Below are 17645 nucleotides of genomic sequence, written 5' to 3' on the forward strand. Positions count from 1 at the left end.
GGCTTTAGCTTCTTAATGCTGCTCTTTAACCCGCTGCACCACCAGGGAGAGCCGGGACATTGTTTTTGTTGTTGTTGTTGTTAAGTGTAATTATGTTAATTCCTTGAAAGTTTTATATTTGTTAAAGTATTATTTTGACTTTTAAAATAATAGTTTATTTTTACATCATTCTGTGCATTTTCCGTCTCGCTACAATCCACTTGGGCATCCCATCACCAAATCACCCATGTGCCATCACCATAGTCCAGTACACTTCCCTTCCCCCACTGTTTTTGATCCCATTCCCCACGACACCCCCACAAAATGTCTCTGATATATAGCTGTTTGTTGTTATTATTATTTTCTCACCCAGTCCATTATACTCCTGCTATGAGTGAAACCATCCAGTATTTTTCCTTTTCTTCCTGGCTTGTTTCACTAAGCATGATCTTTTCCAGCTCCATCCATGTTGCTGCAAAAAGCATGTGCTTATTTTTTTGGTTGCTGAGTAAAAGGGGACATTGATAATGAGGATAATGATAAGGTCCTGTTCTTGTGTCCAAGTGGAAGATGCTATATTTGCACTAGAAATGTCAGGGAGCTTCACACATGCTGAACTGTGGTACTTGTGGAAAAGCCATAGAATGTTAGAGCATCCTGAGCAGTGTCAACAGTGGGTCAAGAGAAAATTATCTATCAGAAAGCACTGAGACTCTAAGAATCTAAGAGGGAAGTTTCAGGATCAGGGACGTGGTGGTCTCCCACTCGCTTCTGGTATACCGACCACCGGCCTCTTTGCTTTCTAAGAGGCCAGATTGTAAATGGACCCCATCAGTTATCATCAGTGGAAAAGTTAGTTAATGTGTAAGAGGGATGGTCGAGCGAACGAAGGATATTTATCCAAAGACAAGGAAACTTACAGAGCTGAAAGGATGACAGCCTTGCCATTGAAATGACTCTCAAGAAGAAGGTCCCCTTTTTCCTCTTGAGGTTTCAGAAAACAAGGTTAGTAACACTGATTTGATAGCAAAAATCAGAATACACCAGGATTTTAGAGCTTACTGGTGGGTCAGTAAAAGAAGTACTTTTCTGAAACTTAAACCTCCTAACAGGGAATGAATGCCATATGGAGAAATTAATTCATCATCATGGGAGTTGATTGACTGGAAATTTGACAACCACTTATTAGTAAGAGGATACAAAAGGTTCCTATGCTGGGAAGGAATATATTAATAGCTTCAGGATCCCTTCCAAATCCACCAGTTTATGGAGCTTTGATTCAACTAATGTGTCACTTTTCTTTACTGGGGTCCAAGAAATAATGCTGTGCTATAAGTATTTTGTGGTCAGAGTCTTGTCTTTTTTTTAAGGTTGAGCTCTATTAGATTAAAGGGTTCACAAAATAAGTTTCATTACTTCAGAGCATATCAGAATCCTTTGATTGCTGGGATGTGTTACAGCGATCTAAAAGGAAGGTAATTATGTTACAGTATCCTGATTTTCTTTGACCCTGGAAATTTCTTTAGCAGCAATTACTTTATAGCACAGTAACTATTTAAAGTAGTTTGGGTAATAATGGACCAAAACTTTACAATGACTCATTTCCACCAAGGTACTCTCAATGAAAAACATCATTTTTACCTAGCTTTTGGACAACGATAATGGGGCTGTCCAACTTTTTTTAAAGTCATGTGGTTTGACTTTCTTTTCCTACCCCAGTAGAAGCTGCTCCAGTTTACACCCCACCCCACACTCCCTGGGGTGGTCTCCTGATTGGAGATCCCTATTTGTGAGTTTGCCTGACTGTGGGAAGAATGGAGCCAAGTTTCTCTGACCACGAAATAAAATGGAAGCAACTGTGACAGTTTTCAATGCCATTGTCCTTCAGGAAGCTCAAGGGTCTAACCCCTTCAGGATTGCTACCTCTTAATGTGATTAGTTCCTCAGGGGGAAATTCATATTCAAATTTGAAATTTAGTTTCTTTCGACTGGCCGTATTATAGTTGTATTATATTTAATTTTCCTTAATTTCAAAAAACAATCTAGTGAAGTCTATAGAATATAAAGTCTAAATTACAAGGTGGAGCCCAGTTCTTTTATTTACCATCTGGATACTTGGTTTTTCAGGACCTACTTAATTTTTAGTTGTGTTGCTCTTTGTTTTAGCTTGGATATATTTTTTAAGTGCTCTAACTTCAACCAAGTGATTTGCATTTTAGTCTCTTCCCTTATTGTGAGTCACAGAAGGAAAAATACCAAATGCCACACGTCTGTAAAATCACAATTATACTGTAGATAACTAAAGAGTCAAAGGCTTCCTGTGGTTCATGACAAATTGAAATGTTGTGGGGCTTCCAGTGAGGTGATGGGAATGCTGTGTTAGTCGGAGAGCGTGATTCATTCACTGCTCTTTGGAATAGTTTGTTCATTTTCCCACCCACTTTCCATAAGTAAGCTGATGGTGGAATTCGTGGCCATAGAAATGCAACTTTCCACTGGAACTTCCATAAGCAAGAGAGCAGCACTGAAGCTCTAACCACTCCTGAGCCAAGGACGTGACTTTTGAGACATTACTTAAGATATCCCAGGATATCAGTGTCTTTCCTTTTTTAGATTTCAGCATGAAAAAAAAAAATGATAGCAATAAGCAGTCTTTTAAAAGTTATGGTTTTCAAGGCCTCCCTGATGATGGAAGGGGTGAAATCTCAGCAGTGTAAGCTGTGGGCAGCCACTGTGGTATGAGTTTGATCCCCAGCCAGGGAGCTGACCCACATGGCACAGCAGACCTTTACTGTCTCGCCTGCTGCTCCCCTCAGCAGTGTATTTCAATCTGCCTGTTCTTCTCCCTGTTCTGCACCTGGTGACTCTTCTCACCACCACCTCCCCCCACCACCACCAAACACACACAAACATACACACATACACCTTTGGCCTGACTGTATCCCAGCTCTTGGATGTATGAATAAATAAAATAAATCTTAAAAAAAATAGATGAAAAAATAAAGCTGTGGTTTCAAAGAGCACTCAAACGCTAAGAAGCTAAGTGATAAAGTACTTGAACTAAATATGAAAGAAACACACTAATAATGTATTGCACTACTTACCTCAATCTCTTTTGTTTTTATAAAATTTCATTTTATTAAATTTCTACCACCATGTGAGTCTTGTGAATACCTGATGAAGTCTACAGAACTTCCTGTTTCCTCTTCTCTGCTAGGGATTGATGCAGAGCTGCAACCAGATGCATGCCTCCTACCTCTTTCAGCAAGATAAACACTACGACCTGTCCTATGACACTGGAGACAAGGCCTTACAGTGTGGACGCCATGTTGACGTTTTTAAATTATGGCTAATGTGGAGGGCCAAGGTAAGCACTTTTCGTTTCACTACAGGTAGATTGAAAACAAGTGGTATTTGGTGGTCTTATTAGGCCATGTTAAAAATTGATTTCCACACTGAAAATTGCCCAAGGCTAAGTCTCTAATCCTATAGCTATAACTATAGCCTACATTGGGCAAGAATATAATAAAATGCATCGGGTTCCTTTCACTTCTAATGCTCCCTCATCAAGAGAACAAATCTGTGTTCCTTTATAGAGTAGAGCATCTATAATCCGTAGAGGTATTTTATTGCTGATTCTGTCTCCCATTTTTTAGTTTTCATAGTTGGGTAGGCTAATGCAATCTTAAATCAAATGTTTGGAGAACAAAAAAGAAAAAAACAAGACAGCTGACTTTTGACATTTTGAAGATAATCTCTAATTATATAGTTTTTATAGAAGCTTGGAAGGTAACTAGAGAGCTCCCTTTGTTTGATCTCTCTACTTACCCAGAAATGAGCTGTGGGTGATCATTTCTCTCCCACAGAGCACATGTGTATGTTTCAACATAAACAGCCTAGAGTAGTCAAAGATTTAATTTTTCCTTGACCAAATTCCTAACTTAAATGTCAGAAATCAGTGACTTTTCATCTAGACCATCTATCTTCCCAGGAGGCAATGATCCAAGACCCAGAAAAACCCAACTGCGAAAAGAATAGGTGAGGGAAATTTGACATAGGAAAATGAGAAAGGGAGGTCACAGGTAGCTGGTGTGCCCAGGGCTTTTTGTTTGAAATGGGACCACAAAATCTCTGTCCTCTCTAAATAGCCCACGCGCGGAAGTGGCAAGTCAGCAGCTCCGGGACAAGCACGTATAACTCGGTCAGCAGCAATGAGGCTGCAGATTTTTCTTCCTCAGCTGTGTGTAGTCAGATGAGCCACACCCACAGCAACCAGTTCTATGTGCTGCTGTTTTTTCAAGTCCTTCAAAATAAACTGAATTTCCTTAAGCAGTTTAGAGAAAGTGATGGATAACTTACAGTAAAAGAAGGGACTTGGGGGGTGAAATGATTACTTTATGAAATCTTTAAATCCATTCTAGAAAAGGCCATTTCAAAATAAAGATGAGCTTGCTTGATGCAGAAGCACTCTTAGGTGGTTTCCAGGGCTGGCTGAACAACATATTCTTCAGGCAAGCTTCTAGAATAGTATTTGTATTTTAGATGGATTTTTTTCTAAGTATAGGGGAGCTCCTTGAGTGAGTTCTAGGTAATCTGTTACCCCAGAAAGTGGTGTGATAGGTGAGTGGGCTCCACTCCTTGAGCTGAAGCAAGGAACCCCATCCTCTTTTGAGAGTTGAGAGTCTGAACAAGGAGAGTTATTCTGTTCCCAATAACACTTTCATTTAACAACAAAAAAAATCAAGAATACAAATGATTGTTGCATATTCCAGCTATTTTAAAATGAGTAGGTTTTTCATTTCACTGATAGGAGTTACAAATGACAAATCTAAGTATCAGGTACTAAGCTACAGAAAGCTTAATCTCTGAGCAATGTTCAATAACATTTTTTCATCCCTTTTCCCTGTGGTTTTTATAAAGATGGTGACCATTATCTATATTTACATAAAAATGTTTCTCTCATGGTTCATCAGTTCCTGCTGCTCCTTTTCTAGCTGAAGCCTCTTGCCAGCATGGTGCAACTGGGTGCTTCTCAAAGAAATAACTCAGAGGACGTCAGGTGTAAGCTAAACAGCAAGACCTAATGAAGCCTGAAGTATAGGCACCAGGGAGGGGAGGGGATAAAAGGAGAAAAATATGCCCACATTCTTCTAATTCCCTACAGAAACCCTTTGATAAATCTAGACATCTGAGCAGCAAAAACTTCCATTTGGTGTTGAACACACAGCTACATTTAAGCAAAGTGAAATGAGAATAATTATTAAAATAGTAAGCTCAGTCCTATCATCCTGTCCAATAATAAGGACAGTTGCTCTGTTGCATCAAAAACACTCCAGTCAGGAAAGGAAAAATCATCCTCTCTCACAAAGAGCCACAACAATGTTGACCGTGATAGTCTTGCATTGCCATAGAAGGCAGAAACAGTCTGAGATAACAGTGGGGGTGGGCAGGAAAGGGGTGGCGAGAGGGGCGATCATGTAGAATCCAAGGACGCAGAATACACAAATACAAAGAACCAACTGTATTTTCTTTTTAAATTTTATTTCTTTATTGAAGTAACATTGGCGTATGACATCGGTTACAGGTATACATCACTACAAGTCAGCTTCTCTATCCTCTACATTTTGGTCACCACTGAAAGTCTAACCTTGACAGATTTCCTCCATGGTTAAAAATCAATGGTAGAAGAAAAAGGGGAGCTTAAAGTGGGTCCCCCCTTTTTGAGCCTGGGTGATGGTATTGTGTAACTACCGAGTTTTCACAGTAAATCCCTTGTGTTTTCACAGTAAATCTCTTGTGTTTGTATATGTTAGTTACATGTACAAATTGGCAGAGATCTTTGTTGTTTTCTCTGATTGACCTTCCTAATTATATGTAAGAAAGGTAAGAAAAGGACTAGTGACTGAGGGAAAAAAAGGAAAAATTGTTAAAAGGAATTTGATGTCTGACAGTCTTTGTCGAATGACTAAATATTCACTTTCTAAAGTATTAACTTATTTAATTAATAAGTAGATTTCGAGTCTCTGTTATTGTGACTGGAACTGAATGTGATAAGGAGGTTATAATTTTTCTGATCAGGATAAGATAAATGTACAGATAACCATCTCAAAAACCAGGATATAACTGGTCATAAAAAGAACTCCTTCCGACATAAACGATGGAGAGGGAACGCCTTCCTAGGTTGAGAGTCAAGAGTGATTTACCAACAAATGACCTCTGAGATGGGCGTTAGTAGGGAAAATGAAGTAAAACCAGGCTTGTTTCCCACATTCCCATCACCGGCATCAACGGCCAGTACCTCGCCTTCCTGGACTGCCAGGGCCAGAGGCGAAGGCTCGGGTGTGCGCCTACCATAATGGACGCCTGGGCCCAGAGAGCACGCGTGTAAATACGGATAGCTGGGCTGAGAGGGGAGGGGTAGAAGGGGCTCTTGAGCTCCAGCGTGGGCCTCCAGGTCCCTCTGAGGTGAGGCGATTACAAGATTAAGCTGGGGGAAAGAGAGAGAATGCTAGAGAGAAGAGAGTGGAGGTCCCGCAGCTGTGAGGCTCAGTTGACTCCCAGCCCCTTGCCTGCTTGTGCTTCCTGTGGCTGATTACACAGCAGTGTGTCGAACAACGTAGGTAGACAGAGCAGGGTCAACCTGCAGAGCTGGGGGAAGGATAGTCTCAGAAGATCGAAAGTGGGGGCTGGGAAGAACATATTTTGAGTCTAGCTAGGAGAGTCTAAATTAGCGGAAAAGTCAACTGTGGTCCAGATGAATCTGTGGCAGCACTAAAATGGAGATAGCTGCAAGGGGTTCACAGTCTAGACGCAGCTTGTCTGGGCCCTGAGAGTGTACCGAGGAGGGTTTTAAGAAGCAGAGAAAAGGGGGTGGGGGTGGGGAGGGAAGTGCACGGGATTATGGTGATGGCACACGGTGACATGATGATGGGAAACCCGCGGGGATTACAATTGAGATGGAAAAAAAATGTACAAAATGATGTAAAAATAAACTGTTATAAAATAAAAAAAAAAGTACACACACACACACCAAAAAAAAAAAGAAGCAGAGAAAAATCACCGTGCCAACATCCCCAAGTGATCAGAGAAACTGGTACACTTTGTGGTAATGCAGGTCTTCACCTGGATCAGGGAGGCACAGATTAAATCCAACTATAAAGTGATCCAAAGGATCCAAATAACAAGTGATTAACTTCCTTCTCTCCTAGCTAAAGCCCATCCCTAGTGGGTTGAAGCTGCTCAGTCAGTCTAAACCAATCCTAATTTCCTTGGCAACCACAGACTTGTGGAACACAGGACTGAAGCGCTAGCCCACGCCAGGTGGCCTCCTTGACCCAGTCAGCTAGGACTGCAACCACCTAAGAAATGAATCAACAGGTTTCAGTTGTTCCAGGTTCTGGCCATGCTGAATTCCCCATTAGCCGAGCTGATGAGACTGGGAGTAGGAGGTGGGTCCACCTTATCTCCAGCACAATTGCTTCTTCCAGTTCCCACATCGGACTAATTGCTGCTAGGCCAGTTCTAAGTACTCCTGGGATGAACATGAGCATTTTCCTAAGCGTTCCATTGGCAGTCCACAAATACTGAAGGATATAGTTAGGAAGCCATTTAAAAAAGGTAATTTTCTAGAGTGTCAAACAGCCTCAGAAAACGCAGCTTTGTTATTTTTCGTGAGTCTGAATTCTGGGCTTCCCAAGCTGGAAACCAAACGACTTCTGTGGTATTTGCCCATTACCGACATTGAGTCCCATATCCCCAAAGGAAGTCTAAGGAGCTTTGCGAGTGCTGGCTAACAAGCATGCACCTGCCCTGAGAATCATTTATTCATTTGTTAAAAACATTCATTAAGCACAGACCCTATTTGTTCTGTCTGGGGAAGGGGCGGGTGTTGGTGAGCAAAACTGGGATTTGAAATGGCCAATTTACGTGATGGGCATGGGGTTAGCAGGCCGGGGAGGGAAGGCCCCCTCCTGATGCCTCACAGGAAGAGAACACCCAGCCTTCTATCACTAATGACTTCCACAATGACTCCTACAAATCACAGAGGCAAATTTTCCCCTGGGTAATCCAAATAATTACCTGGGGAATGAATGGAGGCTAGAGAAGCAAAGGAGTCCCCTGTGGAGAGCAGTAATGACAGATGTGAAAGGGAACCAGCACCTGAGAGGGGAGCTTTAAAGGAAAAATAATGGAAGCCACTAGGAACTTAGTCTCCTGTGAGGAAAGTGCTGGAACAGAGCTGAGACCCAAGGAGCAGAAGGACTAGCAGGCCCTGGAGAGAATCACCCCCCACCCCAGGCCGAGCGCCCCCCCCCCCACCTTTCTCAGCCTGCCTAATAAGCTTTCTTCTTCTCTTAGGGGACCATTGGATTTGAAGCACATATTGATAAGTGTTTGGAGCTGGCGGAGTATTTGTACAATATCATAAAAAACCGAGACGGTTATGAAATGGTGTTTGACGGAAAGGTATGTCATCTGCTTGCTCCTGTTCTAAAAAGGTTCACCAGTATTGATATTTTTGAAGTCAACAATGGACTGTCCAGGTAAATGGGACCATTGTAAAGAAGCAGGGGTGATGGACTAGCTACTCTGAGCTGGAGTGAAAAATCAAACACACAAAAAGTAACTGAATACTTGAGAAAGGCAGGCATTCCCATGGTTATAAGTTTAAAAGGAGGAATTGCATTTGGAAGTTGCAGAATAGATCAAAGTGTTCTTGGCATTTTCAAAATGGTCAGTCTGAGCTAAGTGCAAATCTTGTTTCCTCTTGTAGCCTCAGCACACAAATGTCTGCTTCTGGTATGTGCCTCCCAGCTTGCGTGTCCTGGAAGACAATGAAGAGAGAATGAGTCGCCTGTCCAAGGTAAGCAAGCAAATTAGTTGTTCCTCTGGTGTGTGCACCGGTGTGTCCACTGGAACTTTAGTGTGTACATCATCCTTATGACATGTGACATATGTCTGAAGAAGAAATCTATCCACTGTAGTGCATGAGCCCACCCTGTCTGTGGGCTCCCCGGAGCCAGGATGTGGTCTCTCCGGGCTGGTTGGTGGGCCCCTCCTCCCCTCATCACCCAGAGCAGGGGAGGCTGTCTCACTGCAGAACAGCTGAGGCTTCCTCCCTCACCTTCCAAATATTTTATTTCCAAGACGGGTTGTAATTTGAGAGAAAAGAACTAATCCCTCCCACCCACCCACCCCACCCCGGAAGTTTTATAGTGGCTTCTCTGTACTGTATATTACCTTAATAACCATTCACTATATTTAACAAATTGGTCAGAAATTAGATGTCTCCATCTTCATTGACTTTCACCTTCCTATTAAACCCACTGACCAGACAGAGCATCCACAGAGGAGTTTGGGTTCATTTGTTGAATCAACTGCTGGGTTGCTGGTTTGAGGGATGAAAAAAGATGGGAATGTGGGACAAAAGTTATCTTCTTTTTTTTTCCCCAAAAGTTATCTTTTCATCATTTTCTGAGCAAAAGTCAACTCTGAATTTCCCCTGTGAATATATATATATGAATATATTCTCTACTCCCATCACCGCTTATGTGGTGTGCTAAAATATTAAAATGTCTCTATAGAGAATATTTCTGGGGCACAGCAATTAAAATATTAGTGAACTGTGTTTTTTATCCTGTTGATAATAGAAATTTGAAAGTCTAAAGGGGTATAAAACAAATTTTCCTAATTTTTTTTCTCTCCTGTGACCAATTTGCATTATAGTAGTGGAGAGAATGCAACAATGCAAAGGATCAAGGTGACTTTGTTTACTTATATCAACAAGTTTGCTGAAATTATTCATCTTGCAGAAGTTTCTTATTACTTAATGAAGCCCTTAAAGTATAACATCCAGGTATAAGTAAAATGACACACACACAATACAGAAGGAAAAGAACTGAGGTAAAATAAATCCTCTGTAATGTCCAACCTATGGCCATTACCATTTAAATCAATTAAAATTAAGTTCAATTAAAAAACTCACTTCTGGGCCCTCCCTGGTGGCGCAGCGGGTTGGAGCACAACATTGAGAATCTAAAGCCGCTTCCTCATGAGTTCGATTCCCGCCTGCCCCGGAGGTGACCACATGGCGTGGCAGACCTCTCCTGACCCGCCCGCTGCTCCCCTCAGCAGTGTACTTCGTCGATCTGCCTGTTCTGTTCCCCACTCTGTCTCTGGTGAAGCCTCTCACTGCCCCTGAGCCTCTGGCCTGTACCCCAGTTCTGTATGCACAAATAAATAAATCTTAAAAAAAAAAAAAAAACTCACTTCTTCCATCAAACTAGCCCTATTTCAAGTGCTGCCTGGGACTGTGGCTGTTGTATGGGATACTCTCTCATTGTTGCAGCAATGTTTGTTGAGTTCAATGCTGGTTGTACATTCTAGAATAAGGAAGGGATACAACACTTAGGGAAGCTGCTGGTGGGTGAGAGCCTTGCAAGCCAACGCTTGCAATGGCTGAGGGACAGCTTCTGGGAAAATAGGCAGTTACTACTAAAATACAGTCACCACTTCCTAGGAGAGGCAGGTCAAGATGAGAATCTGGTGGATGCATTTCCTGCTCTGCTGCCCAGAAAAGCTTGAGTGTGCAGGTGGCTCACAGTGTGCACAGTGGGCACAGGGTCTGGGCCATGGTGAGCACAGGACCACATACAAATACCTTAGACACAGGCAACAACAGCAACAGGCTCCTGGCAGCCATTTATCAGTCAAGATCCACAGGGATGTTGACTACTCTTGTATTCTGCATTCTTCATCATAGTCTTCTCTTCTTGTATTTAACTTTTCTTTATATTTGATCGTTATCTGCATCTCCTGTCAGCTTATATAGTTCTGTACTAATTGATGAACATTTAAAGTCAATAATGTAGTTAAAAGTAAATTGGAAAGGAGGAAGATTGGCTTCTAAGGTGACTCTGCTAAAGTCTTTTATTCAGTGTAATGGGAAATTCAATTGGTGAATGCTGAACATTAAAAATATCTTTATTATGGTTATTCTGCTTTATCATTTCTCAGAATTACTGAGTCTTCCAGGATTTACAAAAAAAAAAGAAAGAAAAGTAATACATGATGAAAAATACATTTCTGTGATAGCTTGTAAGATTCTTTCTTGATGCTCTAATCTGAGCTCTCTTTGGAGGAAACAAATGTGGATTCAATTATGGAAGAGTTTCCTGGTCATTGAAAAACTAAGACACAAGGGAGAAAATGTTACTCTCAGACTCTTAAGTCTTAAGGCTGCCTCAAAGAGCTCTTGAGTTCTTAAACACGCAGCCCCTGTCTTTCCTAATTGATGTTCTTTATTCAGCAAAACCAAGAATGTGACCAATAAGACTAGAAATAAGTGAAAATTCTATTCATCAGAATAGTCAGAATCTTATTTTCTTTCTTAACTTGCAATTAGTGATTATGTAATGAAGTAGATGTTCCATGTTCCTGCTAATTTTAGTTCATCATCATTTTCTGGAAGCAACCAAAAGATATACGTATTCAGACAGCTGTGATTTCTGCCAGCCGAGCTAGCTTCAGGAATTGTGGGGGGAGAGGGAAGACTCCATCTCACTTTATGCCAGAATCTATTTGGTTTTATAACTAATCTTTTAATCTTTGATTTACATTTATCTGAAAAATTGGAGGTGATTATCCTCAACAGTTGTGCCATTTCTATATGCTTTTGCTTGGATTGTTCATAAAAACTAAATCAAACTTTAATTTGCTGAGTAACACTGTTGTTTTATCAGTTCTAAAGAAGAGGCATTGTTTATTACACAAAGAAAATTAAAGAATAGTTATGTAATTTTTCCTTAAATTCCTACAGACACATGAATTTGGAAGTTATTTTCTAGTCTGGGATTTCTCTTCTCAGGAACACATGGAGTTACTATGCCTCATAGCACAAAATAAAAAAAATAAAAGCCATGTCTGTAGGCTAGAATATTTAGTAGATTCATTTTCAGAACTTTCTCTCAGACTCAAAATATTTAAATTTCCGTTACATATTTGTTTCCTGGGATGAGCCCAAGGCTCTGCATATATCCACAATCCATGCATATTTATCTCCTGTGGAGATAGGAAAGTGGTATATGATGCTAAAATCAGAAAATATCAGTTCTAGAATAATCATCTACATTCATTCTGAGTGAAGAAATTAGGTTAGGATGTGAAGATGAAATGAAATTAAAGGTCAAGTCGGCTTTGACATTGGTAACTAACAATAATTGGGCCTGATGGGAACTATATTGGCTTTCTGAATTGAGTACTTTGAAAATGAAATCTACACTGTAAACCAATGATTAATTGTTAATATCCTAAAGTTACATGTTCATAACAGCATTCCATTTGACTGTAATTGTCATCCCTATTTTGAACCGAGTTGCTGACTCTGAGTGTCTAAAATAAGACAAAGGTTTTCTTGACATCTACCATCCTGGTTACATATTCGCAGCATATAACTTTAAAGCCCAAATGTTATATTTACAAACTCTAATGGTAAAATATTTTGTCAAGTCAATATATACTTCTTCCTAGATAGGCTATTTTTTAGAGTCAGTAAGAATTCTACACAGTGCTATACTGAGAAGTAAAAGGCAGTTTACAGTTGAAGCATAGAGATAAAAGGTGCTTTCTTGTAAATAAGAGCACAATAGAAACTAGAATATAGTCAGAATCTATGGGACAGATCCATGTATGTATGACTTGAAAGAGAAAATATGCCAATGAACTAAAAATGTCAGGAAAGATGTTATCACATTGTAGGTCTGGTAAAATTTGGAAAGTATAGAGGATGTGAAATGGAAAGGAAAGGGAGCTAAGGAAAGAGAACAAGTGTGACATAATAAGATTGAGGACAAGTGTGAAGGGGTGAAAAACATATGGTACATCCAAAGTATAGGTCTTGCTAGAGTTGAGTATTCAATTTGCTGAGCACTGGAAGAGGAGACCACAGAGCTGGGTGACCAGAGACCTTCGCTGAGTTCAAGAGTCTGAGTATGATTTCATACACAGGAAGGACCACCGACAGTCCCCAGGCTGCCATGAAAGTGGTACAATCTTGCTTCTGTATTGTTCAACTTAGAGGCATTCAGATCTTTGTTTCAGTGGATTCTTCATCATTACTAAAGATTATATTTGAAAATATAAACTGAGCTAATGTGTAAACTGAGCAGGATAAAAAGGAAACTTTTGATCTCAAGAAAGTTGCTTTAGGGTGTCAAGTTTGCTTATTTTCATACATCACTTGATATTGAAGTTTACCTCTTGGTAGCCATTCTCTAACCTGTATTCTTGGAACTATTTCTAACACGTTCACCTTTTTGTGGGGGGGGGGGGGAGGAGGGGGAAGGACCTGCTCCCAAATATTGTTTTGCTCAGTGATTTAGCCTTGGAACCAACACCAAATTTTCCCCATTCTCCTAAAAGGCTAAGTAGAAAGTCAAGGATAAGATGACAAGCAACTTAGAGCCTACTAATTTAGTGTTCTTATCACTTTCAAGATCTTGGCTCTATTGAACTGGTCTAGTCCTTTGATCCCTAGAAAATAAACATTGCTCTGATCATTTAGTTGAAAACTAAAAACACTACTTGATGCTGGCTTCTTTGATAAAGGAATGAGTATCCATGAGGAACAGTCATGGTTGATCTGGTCTCTCCCAAGGTGGCTCCAGTGATTAAAGCCAGAATGATGGAGTATGGGACCACGATGGTCAGCTACCAACCCCTGGGAGACAAGGTCAATTTCTTCCGCATGGTCATCTCAAATCCCGCAGCAACTCACCAAGACATTGACTTCCTGATTGAAGAAATAGAACGCCTGGGACAAGATTTATAATAACCTAAGCTGTTTCAATTCTCTAGGTAGACAATTAAGTTGTCGCAAACTGTGTGAATGTATTTGTAGTTTGTTCCAAAGTAAATCTATTTCTATATTGTGGTGTCAATGTAGAGTACAGTTTCAAAATCAAGAAAACATTGCTCCTTTTCAAAATTCTTTTTCAGTTTAGAATATCAAATAACTAGTGATAAAAGGCTGTGTTCTAATAAATAAGGAAAAGCTTAAGATTGTTAAAAATACTGCCCTTAATTTTAATAGAGTGTGCAAATCAAACTTTATTTTCACTTCAAAGTAGTAGGATTGAATAGTGCCAAATTGCCCCTGAATCATAAAAGGTTCTTTGGGGCGCAGACAAAAGGGTGAAGTAAATATAAAATGTATGTTGACAATAAAAATTCTTGCCTGTTTCATAGTGTTAGAAAAAAATTTCTAATTTACCTAGAGCAACATTTCAAATGTATTTAAATACATATAATTTTACAAAAGGAAAATATATATATTAAAAAGAAATCCTATTTTGTAACATAGATTTTTATTTTATATGGGTTATACAAACTGCAGGGGCAGATATAAAAGCTAAGTCAGATTTATTTTTCTCTTTTTTTTTTCCTTGGAGGCACAATAAAACACTTAGTGAGGTTATTTTAAAACATAGACCCACAAAATCCTAATGAGTGGATATCTTCTCTCTATTCCTACGATAGTTGACCATATCTCTAAAGTTAGTAATATAAATCAAACACAAAAGAATACTGCAGATTCTTTAAAATGGTTGATGAGACCAACAGTAAGATTCTTTTTCCTTTATCAGACCAGCCCAGGAGGCATGAGAGCCAAACTTCATCTTAGACAAAATTAGTCTAAAATGATCTCTATTCTGCTTTCCAGCTCCACCTGTTTTGAACAGAAGGCTAGTCCTGCTTGTTGAAGCATCTTTCTTTTATTAAGTCATTTGAATTAGAAAAAATGAAAATAAAATCTAATCAGCCTGAGCAAAGAGGAATGAAGCACACTCCAGAATATGGAGAGCCGGGGAAATTCAACCCAGTCTTGAGCAAAAGATTTCTGTGTAAAGATAAGGACACCTTCCAGGATGGCACCTTGTTGCAGCCCAGGAAGGAGTCATTTCCCTCCTGGATGGTTGCTAATTCCCATTCCCACCCTACTCGTAGCCACAGGTGCACAAAAATCTCTTTTGCCGGGTCCCCCTTCAGAATCCCAAATACATAATTGTTTTCCCACGGGTGCTTATTTCCTTTTCATGAATGGCAATCTTCACCCTAGATTTTGAGATAGCATCTTAAGACCCTTTATTATTTGTCTCCCGTCAAGAACCAAAGTGACTCACTAAGGTCTTGGGTTCAAAGTAATGTTTTAAGCAGTCCTCATTCACCTGACAGAAAAACAGACACTAGCAAGAGTCCCCATGGATGTTTATGGGCTGCAAGAGTCAGACTCCAGATACTAGTGGAAGACCATGGACTCTCAAATGCAGGCCACAGGCTCTATATACCATGTAAAAAGGTCATCAGCTTGCCCCTTCATTCTCTCTGAGAAAATGATACTTCCCTCCTGTCTAGGAAGCCAGTGGATTCCCTGTAAGTACTAGAGAAAATTATTTATCTGTGCTCCAGAATTTCATGAAGAAATAAGCTTCCCATTCTAAGCTATGTCTAATAATCTAGCATCCTTTTTCTTCCTAGAAATTGGCTCTTGTGAATAAACACACAGCTGCACACCTAGCTTGAGCCTGAGGTAAAAAAAAAAAACAAAACCCATCTCGGAGACAGAGACACTTATTATCAAACCCACTGACCAGCTTAGAGAAGACAGTGGAGCCTAGAGCCCTGATCTGGACCCCCTCCCCCCATAGGTAAGGGGTGCTATACCTTGGGGTGCAGATCCCATATCAGAAGACACTGCTTTGTAACATGATGGTGTGACAGAATTTAAAAGGCAGTATGTCTTCTGACTGTGTATGAAGTTTCAGCAGAAGAGATTTTACCAACAGGTTAATTTCCTCTGTCACTGCCCTTTTCTACATCTTTTCTCAGTTTGCTGGGAGCAAATCTTATGCAATGAAATCCCTACCAACCACAGCCCAGGGAAGGAGGTAGAAAAAAGATTCAAAGGTCCCAATAGTTTAATAAATATTCTCCAAAGTAGATCTGTAATCCACACAGGAGGGAGGGAGGGAGGGAGGGAGGAAAGGAGAGAGAGAGGAAGGAAGGAAGGAAGGGAGGGAGGGAGGAAGAGAGGTGATTTTGAACATTTATTAGCCCAAATTCACAGTGCCAAAGGCCTTTATGTGGGGCCATTCCTTAAAATCTTAGAAAAGTTTGGTTTTAGCTTTAATGAGAATTGACATGGCCGTCTTCATTTATACAGCAATATTGTTCTATTATTTTAAAATACTTGAAAAAAGCATGGTTTGTCTTTATCTGAGACATGTAAGGGGTTTGATGTTACGTGCTGTTACAAAGATGTGAGGAAAGAAAAGGAACTCCATCGTGTGTATGACTGTATTGCCTCTGTTATATGGATAGTAAGGACTTGTCACCTCAGATTGGGGTTGTGCACTTTAGATCTGAACTGTACAGTGTTGCAAATCAACATGTGTTGCTGTAAAAGCTTATACAATACATTATTGATGTCTTTTTCTGTGTGGTAGCTGTATTGGTAGTATGAGAACCACATTCGTGTATGTCACAGTGCCCACGCGCTCTCTCCCTCTCTCTGCTAAACTGTACGCCCTCCACATCAGCTCTAATAGAGAACATGCCTTCAGCTAAGCTCCCTGCTGAGAAATCTACTTCGAGAATTGTGTGATTTCACAAAACACAAGATGAACACTACTTCATCTCTGAGAATAAAAGAAACCAATAGTGGACAGTCTCAAGCTGCCAAATGGCACGTATGGACACTGCTGGGGTTTGGAGTAGGTGCTGCTCCCCAGAAAATGGACAAAGCAAGCATAGGTGTAAATATAGTGGCGGGACAAGGAATAGAAGAACCTCACAGTGGGGGTCATCTTGCACGTGCTCTTCTGTTTTCAAACGCTAAGTAAAACACTGTGTATTTATTAGTTAAGTGTGCCAAGACACTATTCCAAATTGGTGTTTCTGAAAGACACTGACATCTCTCCAACACTACTCATTACTAAAGACAGAAAAAAATATATATAAACATGTGGCAGCCTGTTCTTACCAACTATAAACTTGTGTATGATCAAAGTATTTTATCTGTGTTGTCTCTCTAAACCCAAATAAATGTGTAAATGTGGACCCAGTCAGGCTTTGGATGCTTATTTCTGACCTTGCCTTCCTTACAAATGTTTCCTTATAAATAAATGGTGATGGTAATTATATATGAATTGTATAAGTCAGTTCTTGTCACCTCCTTAAACATTACCTTTTCTGAATTCCTTGATGACTCCCCCTTGGTCTACAGTATTCATTGAGCCCCTACCTAACAATTTCAATCTGGAAACATCATCTTTTGCATTTTCTTTGCTCATCCAGGTAGACTATCAGCAGAATCTGTTTCTTATCCTTCAGGCTATCACCTTGGCCCCTGGCAGCCCTCTCCAATGCCACGTGACCCTAACCAAGCCAACTTCCTCATCTCAGAAATGAGTGGTGAGACTATGTGATCTCCAAAGGAAAAATGTAGGCAAATATGGGTAAAAAATCCAGGCTTACAAACCGGGAAGAGCTCTTAGATTCATTAACAAATTCAGCTAATCGTTATTGAAGGACTACCCTAGACTAGATGTTTGCACATGTTCATTCAGCAGCTTCATTTTACAGGTGGGAAAACTGAGACTCAGAAGTTT

General features: G+C 40.2%; 1 protein-coding gene across 1 annotated transcript in view; it reads left to right on the forward strand.

Annotated features, from left to right (window-relative positions):
* GAD2 (glutamate decarboxylase 2 (pancreatic islets and brain, 65kDa)) overlaps window positions 1–17098 on the forward strand; it is a 53980-nt gene extending 36882 nt beyond the window's left edge. The window contains exons 13-17 of the mRNA XM_004691309.1: window positions 3197–3346; window positions 8338–8445; window positions 8753–8842; window positions 13634–13833; window positions 16584–17098. Of these exons, the coding sequence (XP_004691366.1) occupies window positions 3197–3346; window positions 8338–8445; window positions 8753–8842; window positions 13634–13807 (522 nt within the window). The 3' untranslated portion in view covers window positions 13808–13833; window positions 16584–17098. The remainder of the gene's footprint in view (window positions 1–3196; window positions 3347–8337; window positions 8446–8752; window positions 8843–13633; window positions 13834–16583) is intronic.
* The last annotated feature ends 547 nt before the right edge of the window (window positions 17099–17645 follow it).

This window comes from Condylura cristata, unplaced genomic scaffold (assembly GCF_000260355.1).
Source record: "Condylura cristata isolate star-nosed mole 26May11 unplaced genomic scaffold, ConCri1.0 scaffold00030, whole genome shotgun sequence".
In the NCBI taxonomy this organism is placed as follows: domain Eukaryota; kingdom Metazoa; phylum Chordata; class Mammalia; order Eulipotyphla; family Talpidae; genus Condylura; species Condylura cristata.